This window comes from Mchenga conophoros, linkage group LG17, assembly GCF_057382185.1.
Source record: "Mchenga conophoros isolate Kocher_MC1m ecotype Shallow Benthic linkage group LG17, M_conophoros_male_GT1.1, whole genome shotgun sequence".
NCBI lineage: Eukaryota > Metazoa > Chordata > Actinopteri > Cichliformes > Cichlidae > Mchenga > Mchenga conophoros.
Genome location: NC_140542.1, coordinates 38,264,972 through 38,279,217, shown reverse-complemented (window position 1 = coordinate 38,279,217; position 14,246 = coordinate 38,264,972). Strand labels below are relative to the sequence as shown.

The 14,246-nt window shown below is 39.8% G+C and overlaps 1 protein-coding gene across 2 annotated transcripts; it reads right to left on the bottom strand.

Moving 5' to 3' along the window:
• Positions 1–510: 510 nt before the first annotated feature.
• On the bottom strand, positions 511–13,716 carry LOC146555907 (protein mono-ADP-ribosyltransferase PARP12-like). 2 transcript variants are annotated; one of them, XM_085252326.1, is made up of 12 exons: positions 13,056–13,716; positions 12,242–12,377; positions 7,782–8,376; positions 7,642–7,692; positions 7,435–7,561; positions 6,876–7,038; positions 5,993–6,113; positions 5,789–5,885; positions 4,115–4,190; positions 3,712–3,842; positions 1,975–2,126; positions 511–1,830 (listed from the first exon to the last, which is right to left on the bottom strand). In XM_085252326.1, the coding sequence occupies exons 1-12, from the start codon at positions 13,331–13,333 to the stop codon at positions 1,232–1,234; spliced, it is 2,526 nt and encodes an 841-aa protein (XP_085108452.1). In that variant the 5' UTR covers positions 13,334–13,716; the 3' UTR covers positions 511–1,231. The 2 variants fall into 2 exon arrangements, with proteins under 2 accessions (XP_085108452.1, XP_085108451.1); XM_085252325.1 differs by having other exon boundaries at positions 6,876–7,041; positions 13,056–13,714.
• Positions 13,717–14,246: the final 530 nt, after the last annotated feature.

Sequence of the window (14,246 nt, the reverse complement as noted above, 5' to 3'; positions counted from 1 at the left end):
TCCACAACTCTGGTATTAGTTTTAATCATGCAGAGTGTACAGCGGATGACAATGTTTTTACAGAATCAAAGTAATGTGAGTACTTCTAACGCTGCATGGTCGCACTCTCTCCCGAGCTCCATAGTATCCGTTGATCTACACACGTCTGCTGCTGCCACAGACGTCGCGCGCTCGTATGTCACTCTCACAAATAAAATCACGGTTCAGTAACGCAGTAGCGCTTACAGGAAAGTAGCAGTAATCTAATTTCTCTTTTGCAATAGTAATATTGTACTTCACTTAAAAATTGGAAAAAAGTAATCAGATTACAGTAGTTACTTGCAACGCGTTACTGCTCATCCCTGGTCACCTGTAGGTTATTATTATAGCTTCTAACAAACTGACAGGCTAATATTTTGCCCTCATATCGAGTTTTAAGGAAACTTCCATGTGTTTGACTCCAACAGCAGCAGCGTGCGCTCATCAGTGCACAACAGGGCGAAGTGTGAAAGATGAACAACTACCACAGTATCGTCTTTGTGCTCAGCGTTTATTGTTTTCTTTCTTTCTCTTTTTTTTTTTTTACATGTTTTTCCAAACACAGAGAAGTGAGTGTCACACACATCGCAGCCCTTTGTTTCTATCTGTGCTCCAAGAAGTTGGTCCCAGCTTCCTGTTGACATCACAAAGGTTGTCTAAACAGCAAAGTTATCAACACACAGGCCGTCATGTGTCTCAGCCAATCTGACAGTGTCTTAATACAGTAGGACGCGCTAATATGACAACCACTAACTACCTGAGATAATTACGTGAAAAGCAATCAGGTGTTTCTTCTAGCTCAGCGTGCTTATGTGATATTAGCGTTGTGCTGCTATTTCTGAGTTATTCTGTATAAAAGTTATTTCAAAGTTTAATTTAAACATAATGAGTGGAAAAGCTGTCAAGTTTTAGAAATTCACCTTAAATAATTTTACAGTACATGTGATTTAGGTGGAAAAGTTTGAGCATCAAAACAACAAAGAGAAAAAACAAACGAGAAATTTGAAAATGGAAAGAGAAAGTATGAAACATTTAACATTTCTGAAGCTTTCTTTAGAAACCTGCATCACCTCTAATCTACATGTTCAGCATGTCTGTCAAAGTTTCTTCATCATTCATATTAAACCTAAAATACTTTAATAGAATCTAACTGGGAAGCTGGTGCTACCAACTCTTTTTCTGGAGCACAGTTCACAAATCATAACTCACATTTTCAGGTACCACTTCTGGAAAATCTTTTTACTAACTCAGCTACATTTTCAGAAAAGTCTAACAATTCCCTTGGAGATAGTGTGGGAAATGGAGTTGATGGTGTGGGTTTGTTGACTGTTCCACTGGTTGAGTCCATGGAAGAAGCTGTGCTGGGAAGGTGCCGTGCAGTGGTTTGACTTAAGATGGTATTTAGTTTGTGTACTACCAATGGTGTCTGTACTACTGCTGCGGTGGGTAATACCAGTGGTTTCCCTACTGCCACGTGTCTTGGTACCACCACAGATTGCTGTGCTAGTCTCGACCCTGATACTCGCTTTGGTACTGTGCCATCAATAAACATGTTTGTGGTCTTGTACTGGATCAGGTACTCGGGGTAAATCTGCTGCTTCTCAAACACCACATATATGGAGGGGTTCATTACATCATTCACACAGCTGTCATAGAAGTTTATGCCCCCTCCATCCTTGGAGGGAGGTCGGCGATAATCAGAGGACCCTTTGGTGAAGTCTCCCACCAGCACCCGTGAGATGAACATGGCTCTCACATCAGTGTCACCGGTGTAGTTGTGGGAGTATCTGGCATCACGGGCAAAGTAACTACCTGTGTTTAGACACCAAAAAAGACGACTGTGAAAAAAATGCATTTGTGGGGAAAGACAGCAGGAACCCTAGTGTCACAAAATCATCTGCAAGACTGAAATGAAAATGTTTTAAATGGATGCTATTCAACATTTCTTCCAATCACCTTTGCCATAAGACGTTCCGTGAGTTCCGCAGATTCTCCAGTCAAAGTTGTGGTGACAGATGGTGTCTGCAAATTTGGAGTCAGTGCCATGAAAAAGCTTTTCTTCCCTCACATTTCCTCCTTTGTTTTTGGTCTTCATCTGATTCTTCTGCCTTCAAGTAGGAGACAGAAAAAATGAACTCAAAGGGGTACATGTACAGTAAGTGTGTGAATGTAAAGTCACTCAATCTATGTAGATGTGAGGCAACCAGAACCCGGGGGACAAGAAAGAAAGAGAAAGAAGAAAAGAGAAGTTGGCAACAGAGGGATACTGAAAATCTGCATAATGACCTGATGTAGGAAAAAAAAACCCCAAAGAAAACAGTAGGAAACCACGGTAACAACCAACATAAGCATAAGTAACAGTAAATAATACATATAGAATGTTACTGAGCAGCATACACGACTAGTAATGCACGATATGTTTACAGGCAGCAGCCAACCAAGATAGTGTGTGTCTGTGAGTACCTGCTTGTACACCTGTGTGAACACTTGTGTGTACACGCATAAGGTTTGTTCATGTAAGTGTCCAATAATAGGTTTGGGGAGCCATAGCCCTGCCCCCCAGGACATGAAGCAGGCATGGAGGAGATCCAGGCCCCAGGCATCTACAGGTCCCCCAGAGCATGAAAGCAATGATCATGACACTTTGCATATTAATGATCAAGGAGCTGACCTCACAGCCCATTGCTCATTCATTGGTGCTGGTTTCAGTCACTGTGTAAATGTACTATTTATAAGGTTGGAAGCCTGCGGACAGCTGAGACTGAAGACGTCACTTGGATGAGTGACGAAACGTTTCTCCCACTGAAAACGTCCAGATGAACAGAATCTGGTTTTCCATCGGTGTGTGAATGTTGTTAGTTTGTACTTGAGTTTAGAAGTGCATGTATAAATGTGTGAATTAGGCATGTTGTATACAGTGCTTTGAATACTCCGGGAGAGTAGAAAAGCGATATATAAGAATCAGTCCATTTAACTTTTTGGGGCGGTATACTAAAATGCTACTTACACTGGACAAAGCAGAAAAAAGTCAGATAATATACATGTTGATCTTAGATCAAGCTTCTGGTTCTGAAAATCTACCTTGCACTCATGAAGTCAACCATGAACTACAATTTGTTCATGGGACGCCATCTGTCTGACAGCAAAGCCTTTGGTCATGCATCAGGACAATGATCCCAAGCACAACCGCAAATACACAACAGAATGGCTGAAAAAGAAACAAATCAATATGATGCCCAATGAATGGCCCAGACTCATTCATGAATGAAATGTTGTAGTGGGACCTTAAGAGAGCTGTGCATAAACAAATGTCCACCAAACTCGATGAACTTAAGCAACACGACCCTAAAAGTTAAAAAAAAAATTCTTATCAAACAGGGAAGATTAACGTTTGTGTTTGGCAGTGTGATGGTGTGGAGCTCCGCTCTATCCTCCAAGATGTCAACGCTCACCCCCACAGACTACTTCCAGAATTTGGGAGTGGAGAGGACAGAACAGAAGGGACATGCGACAAATGCTGGTTGAAGGATATGATGTCAGCCCACATACTCAACTCTGCTGCTCAACCTGCAGCTGCATTTTCCACCAATTAAGGGAAAATGAACAGGCTTCCCAGATTGAGATTTATTCCAAGAAGCATTTTTACAACACAAGCCAAACATATTTCATTACTACATTAAATGAAATACATACAGCTGAAAGGCTTCCCAAAGAGCTTTGTTCTGAATCCTCTCAATGTTGATGATATCACAGCTTTTCATGGTTTCAGAGAAAAGAGCTACAACTTCTCTAAATTCTTCCGAGCTGGGCTGGAGTGAGATTCGCTATAAGAAAAAACAGGAACATTAAACATTTTCAGTCACAATTATAAAGGAAAAGTAGAATGGAGTGGAGACAAATAACATAATCACAACGCTAACACACAAAATCTGATATGAAAACCTGTAAAGCAGGTTTTTTCAGCAGATAGTGTGAAATATCTGAATTTATTTTCAGTTTTATATATATATATATATATATATATATATATATATATATGAAAATAAATAAATAAATATATATATAAAATGGTTTTTTTTGGTTTTTTTTACAATACCGAGTATCCTGTTTGAGGGATCTGTGTCTTGTCCCAGGTTTCTGGTATTGGAGTGGAAGTTTGAACCAAAGGCCTTCTGCAGAGAGAAAGGGTTAGAATGACTTTAATTATTGTTTTTAAAGGTTGAAAACACACATCAGATAAATGTAATTAATGATCACTGCGGTAAGCAGACTTCTTTTCTTTATTCAAACTTTTTTAAGTTTTAATTTTAAATGAATAAAATATTTTTCCGTTATAAGCGACAATGAAAAACATCATATTTTTAATTTCTTGCAAATTCCTTGAAAAACAAACCAATGAAAGAAAAAAAAACACCCCCCAAACTAAAGAATTGTGACTCATGCTGAGGCTCCACACAGACGGGGAAATAACTGTTTGATACCCTGCTGAATTTGTAGGTTTGCTCACTTTACAAAGAAATTAAAATATAAAGTCTCTCATTTTGATGGTCGTTTCATTTTAATGGAGAGATCAACCAAAAATTCAGAAACAAAACCCCCCATTACCGAGTTCTTTGATCTGCATGTCATTGAGTGAAATAAGGATTTGATCCCATACAAGCGAGCCAAATGAACACAGCTAATAAGTGAAACAGAAGAATTTAAGAACAATCAGGGTTGTTCCTACAGTCTTTGAGTCTTATTAAGTTAAGTTACTAAGTAGCTCAACAGTGTCTCTAAGAAACCTGTAGACATCATGTTTTGTGAAATCTTTGTTGACTAAAAAGCTAATATGACCAGTTACTGATATGGCTAGCTACTTATTTACATCTCCATGAGTAAATAGTCACGTTTCGTCTTCTTGAAAGAGATATTTGGCTGTGTCAAAAATTAAATCAGCATTGAAACCCCCCAAAACAACTGCAATTCCTTAAATGGCCACTTGAAGTTAGCTTAAAAAGTTGACCCACTTTTGTGGATAATGTTTACAGCCTGGTACAAAATAATGGTTTTTGTCTCTATAGCAAATTTTATCACCCACGACTACGGGGTGCCGTGAAAATGACAGTTGTCTTCCATGCAATTTGACAAAGCTTCATAGGATCTGCCAGCAAGACCAGGAAAAAACCAAATTCACGAGTGTGGAGCCTGTAGAGATGTGGTCAGACTCAAGGCTGTGCTGCTGAAAAAGGAGCTTCTAAAATGTATCAACACCAGTTTTTGAGTTTTTCAACAAATTTTGCCAATATTTCTATAAACACAAAGATGAAGCCAATTTTATTTTCATTTAAAATTACATGCAGAACTTCCTGAATTCAGAAATTTGAATCAGGCAAATGTTTCATAGGGACAAACATTTTGTGTCATCAGCTGTTGTCAAGTTTTATGTAGCTGTACTCTACATCACAAATATAAATATATATATATATATATATATTTATTTATTTATTTATTTATTTATTTATTTATTTATTTATTTAAGATTTGTTTCTTTTAGACTTCTATGACCAAGAGAAAACCCGAATGTTGGCATGGTTACCCATCAGTACTGAACAGAAATGTGTTAGGTTTAAGCCAATATCTCTAAATCAAATCCCGTCTCCAACTGGAATTCGAGTGGAGTATCTGTCAGAATGAAGCTGCAGCAGCATTCAAAGATCTCATGATTGAGAAAAAAAAAGGTAAAGGGGTTTGAAAACTTTCTTGCGGGGCTGTTTTTGGGATGACGTACCTGACTCTCTTTGTTAGGACATCTGCAGCAGAGACAAACCGTGGTCGTCTGCACACAAGCCTTTTGGTGCCATAATGCTTGTTTGTCTGCATCATGTCTGACGGGTAAAAAAGTTTAAACTTACATAATAATTATAAAGCCAGCTGTACATATTAGCATTTCTGAAGTCAGCAAACAGAGACAGTTTCCATATTCTTTGTTTACCCTGGAAACTGAGTGAATATGAGTGTGAACCAGCAGTGAACTCCAACACGTCTTTATCATTGGCCAGGAACTTCTCCTCCAGCTTTGTGCTGTTGATGTCTGCTGTTTTATGTCCACTAGTCTGCAAAGCAAGAAAACTGAGCGAGTTTTTGACCTCAAACCTGCACTGGGATATTAATAAAGAACAGTTGATTATAATACCTGAGCTAATCGTAAATCAGCATCATTATAATTCTTTTAGAGACACTTTGTCTTTAAGGAGACCTGACTGCATCAAGCACTTAAGTACCAAAAAACAGCCTTAAAAAGCTGACCCAAATTTACAGCAGAACTGAATACGCTTACGGGCTGGTACAAAAATGGGTTTTGGTATGTTTTTTTTTTGCACATTGAAATAACATTGAAACCTAGGTACTAGCTCAGGCTCCTTCCACACCAGAGAAGTGACAATCCATGAACTACAAGCTAGTTTTTGGAAGCTACTCCGCAACTTTTGCTATCTAGCAGCCGAATATGATTCCTGACTGGAAAAGTTTTTTCATATATTTTTTTCATTTAAAATTTCTCCCTGAGTGTAATGGAATCACTGCTGATGCCAGATCAGGATGATATTGTTGGAGGATAGAACAACAACATGAAACACAAATTGAAAAGCACTGAAATGCACAGTAGAGTTCTCCTGTAGGGGAAACAAAGCACTGCAGGCTCAAACTATGAGGGATTTTTCACATTACAAATAGTTTGTGTTTTTCAATAAAACTATTAAATCAGACTCACAATTAGTTACATTTTTTGAATGTGGATACACGGTGGACTGTTAAAGTCGTGCCTTAATGTCTTAGCAATCTGCCAAAATTTCTGCAAACACTCTGTAGTTACTCACAGCGGATGCAAACATGTTCCAACTCCCAAACTCATCCTGCCAGTACCAAAGCCACTCGGTGGTGTGGATGAAGGTCGGCTCAATCACCGAGTTTTCTGTCGAGAGTCGACGCACTTTGTTCCATCCACAGGTCATCGTGTCAAAGTGCACGGCCGGGCTGGTGCTACTGCAAAAAAACAATCAAAGTATTAACATGAAGATGGTCAGTTATGCAAAAACTTTGATGATTTTTATGATTCTTTGTTCAGTATTTTGTGGTGATTTAAACTAAATTTCACTATAATAATTTTGGTGAATAATGTGGTACGTGAAACAAACGCTGCGTGCCTGAAATGACCATTTTAAGAACATTATCTTGCACTGACATCATACAGAGCCAACATCAAAACTTTTTACCCTCATAAAAATTACTATCACATACACTGAGCTTGATTTTAGTTTAAAAGGAGCATCTGTTATTTTATCAACGCATATTTGAAAAAAAAGTGGAAATGCTTAATAGTTCCACTAGATCTTAAAAAACCCTGAGATGTCTGAGTTGCAGAATAAATGTAAGTACCTGTATGAGTTACTGGGGTCACAGTAGTCTCTCTCAATTGTCTCATTATCGGGCAAATCAGTCCACTGGTGTCCCTCTTGGACCTGCCATCGGTACGGCATCTTGTCATGAGCTTTAAAACATCGATCTAAGAAGAAAGACAGCTGGTCAAAGTCAAGAAAGAACTACATTAACGCCTCAAACACTTACTAACCATGACTTTCTCACCTTGATGTTTGCAGTGACCTTTGATAAAGTACATGCAGATCCCTGTTTTATCTGAAAGAAACAGGAGATATTTCACAGGCTTCATTCAGACAGCAGTTTTAGTTCATCTCCCCACAGAAGTATTTTCAGCTGTTGTTTACCTCTGACAGGCCTCTGTCTATTATTCTGCCATTCTCCACCTTTAGCAGCTTCATCATTGACAGCAGCATTAATGTCACTTAAGGAACGAGCATTTTGAAAACGCTGATGGTTGCCCCTGTTCCTGGTAGCGGCGACAGTGATGTCACTGGTGGGAGAGTTGTCATCGTCACTTTCATTCAGTCTATCGCTGGACCACAGGTCAAAGCCATCAATGTTTGCAGCAATGTTACTAAGTGAACGGGCTCGATGCAGATCTGGGCGGCTGCTGTGGCTTCCTCTGTTTCCTCTAAAGCCTCTGCTGAGCTGATGGCCACCTCTCCCTCTGCCTCTCTGACTTCGTTGACCATGGTCACTGACTCCAGCCAGCTTCAAAGCCTGTTTATTTGCATAAGCAGCCTTCAAGGACTGAAAGAGTGTGTCAGGTACGCCTCTAGCTTTCAAAGCTCTGAATGGCTGTGGAGCATTAAAATCGTGGTTCTTCCAGCAGCTGCATTCACGGCTGATGTAGTTCTCACAGATGTGGAGCCTCCTGCAACCATCACCATCCTGACACCGGCCGAACTCTCCATCACCATTGTTGTAGTTGTAGCATATCTGATGGAGAAAGGGGGAAAAAGGGGAGTTACAATAGTATACTGTATATAAAAGATGAATATAGCCATCGTGATGTCCAACTTCTTTATTTGTATTTTTTCCAACTTTATTTTTATTCAACAGGAACATTAACATTTACACAGACACAACAAGGGAAAAAAGGAAAAAAAGAAAAGCAAACAACAAAATTTTAAAAAATAGAAAGGGGGGGGGGGGGGGATTCACCCAAGGCAATGTGAAGTTACTAAAATGTAATTTTTCCACTTGGAGATATACAGTGTATCTTGCTCGTTTATATATACACCTACATCTATGTACATACTCACACACACTTTCAAGTATCTACATACCATTCCACCCGCTCCATTACACCTAGGGCTGCCACAAACGATTACTTTGATAGTCGACTAATCAGATCATCATCCATTGGACGTAAAACGTACAGCTTATTGCACCAGCAGCATCTGCTCTTATTTAACTATCATTAGCTTACAGCTTTAAGTGTGTAAGGTCTGTGCTAACTAAAAATAAAGACAAGATGGTAGTTTATTAAATTTTAATGAAATTTGCAGATTGTTTCGGTGAAGTTTAATAAACTCCTTGCTATCTAAAATATAACAGGACACCGGAGTATATTCTCGAGCATCTCACACTTCTGATAATCAGCTGTCTGCTTGACTTTATTCAGCTGTGTAAAAACTATAACTTTAATCTCAGCCAAACCGATTTACTCAGGAACAAATAAAATACTGAAAAAAAGCCAAACAATAACATTTTTAACTTATCTAAGTGACTTATGTATGTTTAACCTGAGTAGCGAAAGATGAAAACGATTTGCCGGGAGTCCGGTGTTCTCACGGCTCTAGTGAGCCTTGCCCCCGGCTAGCTATCGAGCTAGTGGGTAACAGACGTCTCCGAAAACGTCGGAGCGCTTTTGAAAACATGTGGTGTCTTGATAAACTGAGCAGATATTTGAGGTTTACACAGCTACATTCTCGCCTGAAAATATGTTAAATGTTTATTTTGTGACCCAGAAAGAATAATAAGAGTAATATTAAAACTAGCTAGCTGCCGCCATTGTTATAAACTGAGCTGGGCCGCGCTATGAATTCTGGGACACAGCTTCTTCTTCTTCGGGGTTTAACGGCAGCTGGCATCCTTGTACATGCAGTGCTGCCATCTTCTGTTTCAGTCCGTTATTACACTCTTAAATCCTACTACTCATTCCTGCGTCTTTTGTGATCTTACAAAGCTTCAAATGACGCGTCGACTATCAAAATCGTCGACGACTTATTTAATAGTCGACGTAATCGTGACTAGTCGACTAATCGTGGCAGCCCTAATTACACCCTATTCCAGTTTTAGGGGAACCTTTTGAGGACATACTCATTGACTGTGTTGGTCCACTTCCTAAAACAAAATCGGGACACCAGTATCTTCTGACTTTGAATCCATTGTTAAGGCGCTGATGAACTTCTTTTCTACTTTTGGGTTGCCGAAATCTGTCCAAACGGACCAAGGCTCTAATTTCATGTCTCGGATTTTTGCTCAAGTTTTGCGATCACTTGGTATTAAACATCACAAGTCTAGTGCATATCATCCGGAGTTGCAAGGTGCACTCGAGCGTTTTCACCAGACATTGAAATTTATGATGCAACTACTCAAGGAGAATTTTCTGTCTGACATAGATGCTCCTAAGGAAAATGTGTTGGATTATGAGAGTTCTTTTAGAAAGTGTTTGCATAAAGCATGCGCAATCGCACGCTCTTGTTGCAGCGCAGGGAAAGATGAAAAGGAAGTTTGATAAGAAAGCTGTGCAAAGGAAATTTGAGGTTGCTGACAAAGTTTTAATACTTCTACTCCTTCAGTGGTCCGTATACAGTGCAGGCGGACTGAGCGAAGGAAACAGTGTTGTGTGTGTCATATCAATATGATGAAGCCTTACTTTGCTAGTGGTGTATCAACAGTTGCGACTGTGGGGGTGCCAGTTTCCAAAACCTGTATGACCTGGTAAGTGATGATTTGGTTTTCGGTTGTGCTGAGGGCTGCGCACGACTTAGAAACTCTGAAATCCTAAGTGATCTAAGGACACATTTAAAGGATGCTGTTCAAAGTGACGTGTGTCGGTTGATTGAGAATCATCCTAATCTTTTCTCTGACACTCCTTCCTGTACCACTGTGCTGGTGCATGATATCGATGTGGGGGACCACCCTCCAATCAAACAGCATGCCTACCGGGTGAATCCCACTAAACGTGCCATTTTCCAGACAGAAGTTTCTCATCCGTTGGAAAATCATCTTGCTGTTCCTAGCTCTAGTGCGTGGAGTCCCCCCGTGTCTCCTAGTGCCTAAAGCAGATAAAACCCCGCGGTTTAGTATGAGTTTTCGGAAGGTGAACAGCGTGACCAAACCTGACTCCTATCCTCTTCCCAGAATGGAAGATTGTGTCAATATGGTCGGTTCTGCGAAGTTTGTTACTGTTACGCCACATTCCAACGCTCATGAATATCGTGCTGGGAAGCGTTCTCCATTGTGAAGTGTATTTAGATGATATTGTCGTCTATTCAGACACCTGGTCAGAGCATAAACGTTCACTGATGTGTTCCATCGCTTGGAAAGGGCATCCCTCGCCCTCAATCTCGCCACGTGTGATTTTGGCAAAGCCACTGTGATGTATCTAGGGAAACAGGTGGATCAAGGACAAGTGCGCCCTACTTTGGCAAAAATCCCTGCCCCTTGTACTAGGCGTGAGCTCCGCCATTTTCTCGGCATGGTGGGCTACTACCAGGGTTTCTGTCGAAATTTCGCGGAAGTGTGAATACTGGGTAGGATATGATACTGGTTTCACACCAGCACATTTGGATGGGGTGTTTAGAGAATTTACAGCATACTGTAAAATCTCAACCAACACAGACATGGACAGCTTCCTACAACTCAGTGAAACTTACAGGTTAAATAAAACAGACTTTTACAGATAATTACAACTGAGACACCGTTTTAATAAAAATATTAAAGTTGCAAGGGAGGATTCTGAGGAGGCGGGCCTCATTGACATGTTTGTTGACACCTATAAAGGTAAAGTACATAAAAGGCTGATCTCGAAACTGTGCTCATGTTTACAATCACTTAAAGAGGACTTAAGGACTTAAAGAGAGAGAAGGAAGTGATATTTCTTCATGTGTATCGTGTGATTTCCAAATCACACGATACACATGATTTTGACCTACACCCGTTTTCAGACTTTGGCTCGTGTGATTAGGTAGAGGATTATTAGGGGGTCCATTGTCCCTTTTGGGGGGGACACTCCCACAGGGCTTAAATCTGGGACTCTCCACATTTGACCTTAGAACTGAAGAAGCTTTTCGGATGAGAGGTGAAATGTCTTCAAGCAACTTAAAGAAGTCCAGACACCTTTTCTTTCCAGGCTCCTTAGACTTTGCTCTAAATGGTTCCAAGAACTACAAGGTTAACTGTTTACTGAGGTCAGCGGTCAGTGTGAGATCATTTTCACATAAACTTCTATACAACAGGACGTCTTCTCTCATTTTTTATATTGTTGTTGTTCAAAGCAGTAATGTTTTGTGAAGTCGATGGAGGGCTTGCTTGATCAACAGATCCAGTATTTAATAAAGTTACACTTAAGCTTGCGTATAAAAACTTGTCAGGAAAAGTGGAGGACAATACAGATTAAATAATTAAATTAGTGAGGTAACAATCAGTTACAGAACAAGAAAAAAAAAAGAAAATTAAATAATTGAAAGCTGGGAGTAAAATCAGCTGGAAGATGCCAAATATCAGAAAAGGTGACAGTTCATTTTAATGCAAACTAACTTGTCCGGTTCATGCTGTGTGTTGTTAGACTTACATCAGGAAGAACTGTGTGGTCACTCTGCAGCAGCAGGGTGCACAGCTCCTCTCGGCTCAGGCTCTCCAGCTCATGCTCCCTCAGAAGTCTTTGGTTATGCTCAGAGGTCAGCTCATGGGAGAAGCTGCAGCCCCTCCTGTTATAACAGAATCCACACAGCTGAGTCATGACTGGGCGTGCTAGCATTTATTTGCTCAGTTAAGAATAAAAAAACCAAAAACAGCGTCATATGAGACAGCTGTCTTTGTGTAATGATTAATAAGGCTTATCTGCATGGTACAAAGTCAGCGGTTAGGTTCAGGACAAACAGCCACCCTGATAACTCTTAGAAACAGTACGACATCAATGTGAAAACTAAGTTTGAAGTTTAGGGAAACATGCTTGGGAAACAGGATTAGCCCAGTACTAGATTGTTTTCTATGTGGCTGGGTAGACGCAGCAGCCGCTTTAGTTTTTATTTTTCATAGTAAACTTTGCTGATGTTGGAAAATCTTTCTGTTCTGTGGATGAACGTAGCCATGTTCTTTTCACTGTCACTCTTTTTACTCATTTCAAAGCTAAGCTTCAGTCTAAAAGACAACCAGAGAGCAACTTTTCCTACTGGCCCTCAATGTTACTTGTTTAGGTTAGCTTTTTGAATAAATGTGTCAAACTGCTGTAAATTGTCGGATTTTCCTAACAATACCTAAAGGCACCATCAGTGTCCTGGACTTTAAACCTGTTGATTTTACAACCATATGTGATATAACTACATGACATAAATAACACTCCCTAAATAAGCTCTGTTACTTACTTTTAAGTCCAGTATATTTACCTGAGCTGAGTGAACTGACAGAATCCGCTGAAGAGGATGTTTTTGCACAGGTGCAGACCCCTGCATATCCCCAGACAGTCTTTCACTCTGCAAAGTCTCAGGCGGGTCCTGGCCACCACCTTCGGCTGTCCGTTTGGACAACACGAAACAAATTTCTCTCGGTTACAAATGATCTCCGACAACTTCGTGGGATCTCCGGAAAACAGATTATACACTAAATCCTCCGTGTTGACTGCTCCTTGGCCGGCGCAGATCATTCTCAGTATTTCCGTCTCCATCGTGTCCGAGCTCTGCCTGCGTTTCCTTCCACCTGTGACATTAAACTGACGAAAGCCTCATTTCTGACGACTGGAAAGCGAAACTCAACAACCTTTAACCTGGACGGATGCTGTAATGCTGCTGTTTTCCACTCTGAGTCGTCGCCGCGCTGTATGACCTCCATACATCCCACACCTCGGCTTTCTTCTACTTCACAGCTGAAACATTTCCAGTAATGAAACATGCCATGAAGATACAGGATCTATATAATACAGAAAATTCGCAACAAAAACATTTAGAATTTATTGAAAAACAAATGTTATGCCAGACTTTCCATCAAACCTTTGAGGTGAACATTTGGATTTTTAGCTGCTAAATTCTAAATGCAGGCTGTCTGCTGTTTGCAGCTTGCAGCGAGGGTTATATGGGGGACCAGAACAGTCAAATTAATTTTGTAATTCTTTTATTTATTTAGACATAAATAAAGTGTGCGTCAATATTGTAAAATAAATGATTATTACATTAATAAATATTCAAATCAATTTCTAAAACATAAAAAATAACTCTCAATAAAAAACACATTTTAGAATTCCAAAGGGAAAAAAGATTCAAAATCTTTTTAAAGTACAATTTAAAAAAGAGAAACGAGTAAACAGAATTAAAGGGAAATGGATAAAAAAAAAACCCCCAAAGATTTATTTTGACCTTTTCTATCCTTAATAGTTTAAAATTACCAAATGTATTAGCTTTGGGATTAATTAAGGGATTAGCACTTGGATTAGCTATCAGATTAAATGTCAGATTAGCTATTCCATTTAACATTTGGAAAAAGCAATGCAAGTTCATCATGCCGTGCGATGTAAGGAGCTCTCCAACTGGTTACAGAGACACAGTCTGGCTGCCTTGATAACTAGCTAGGGACGATGATGCATA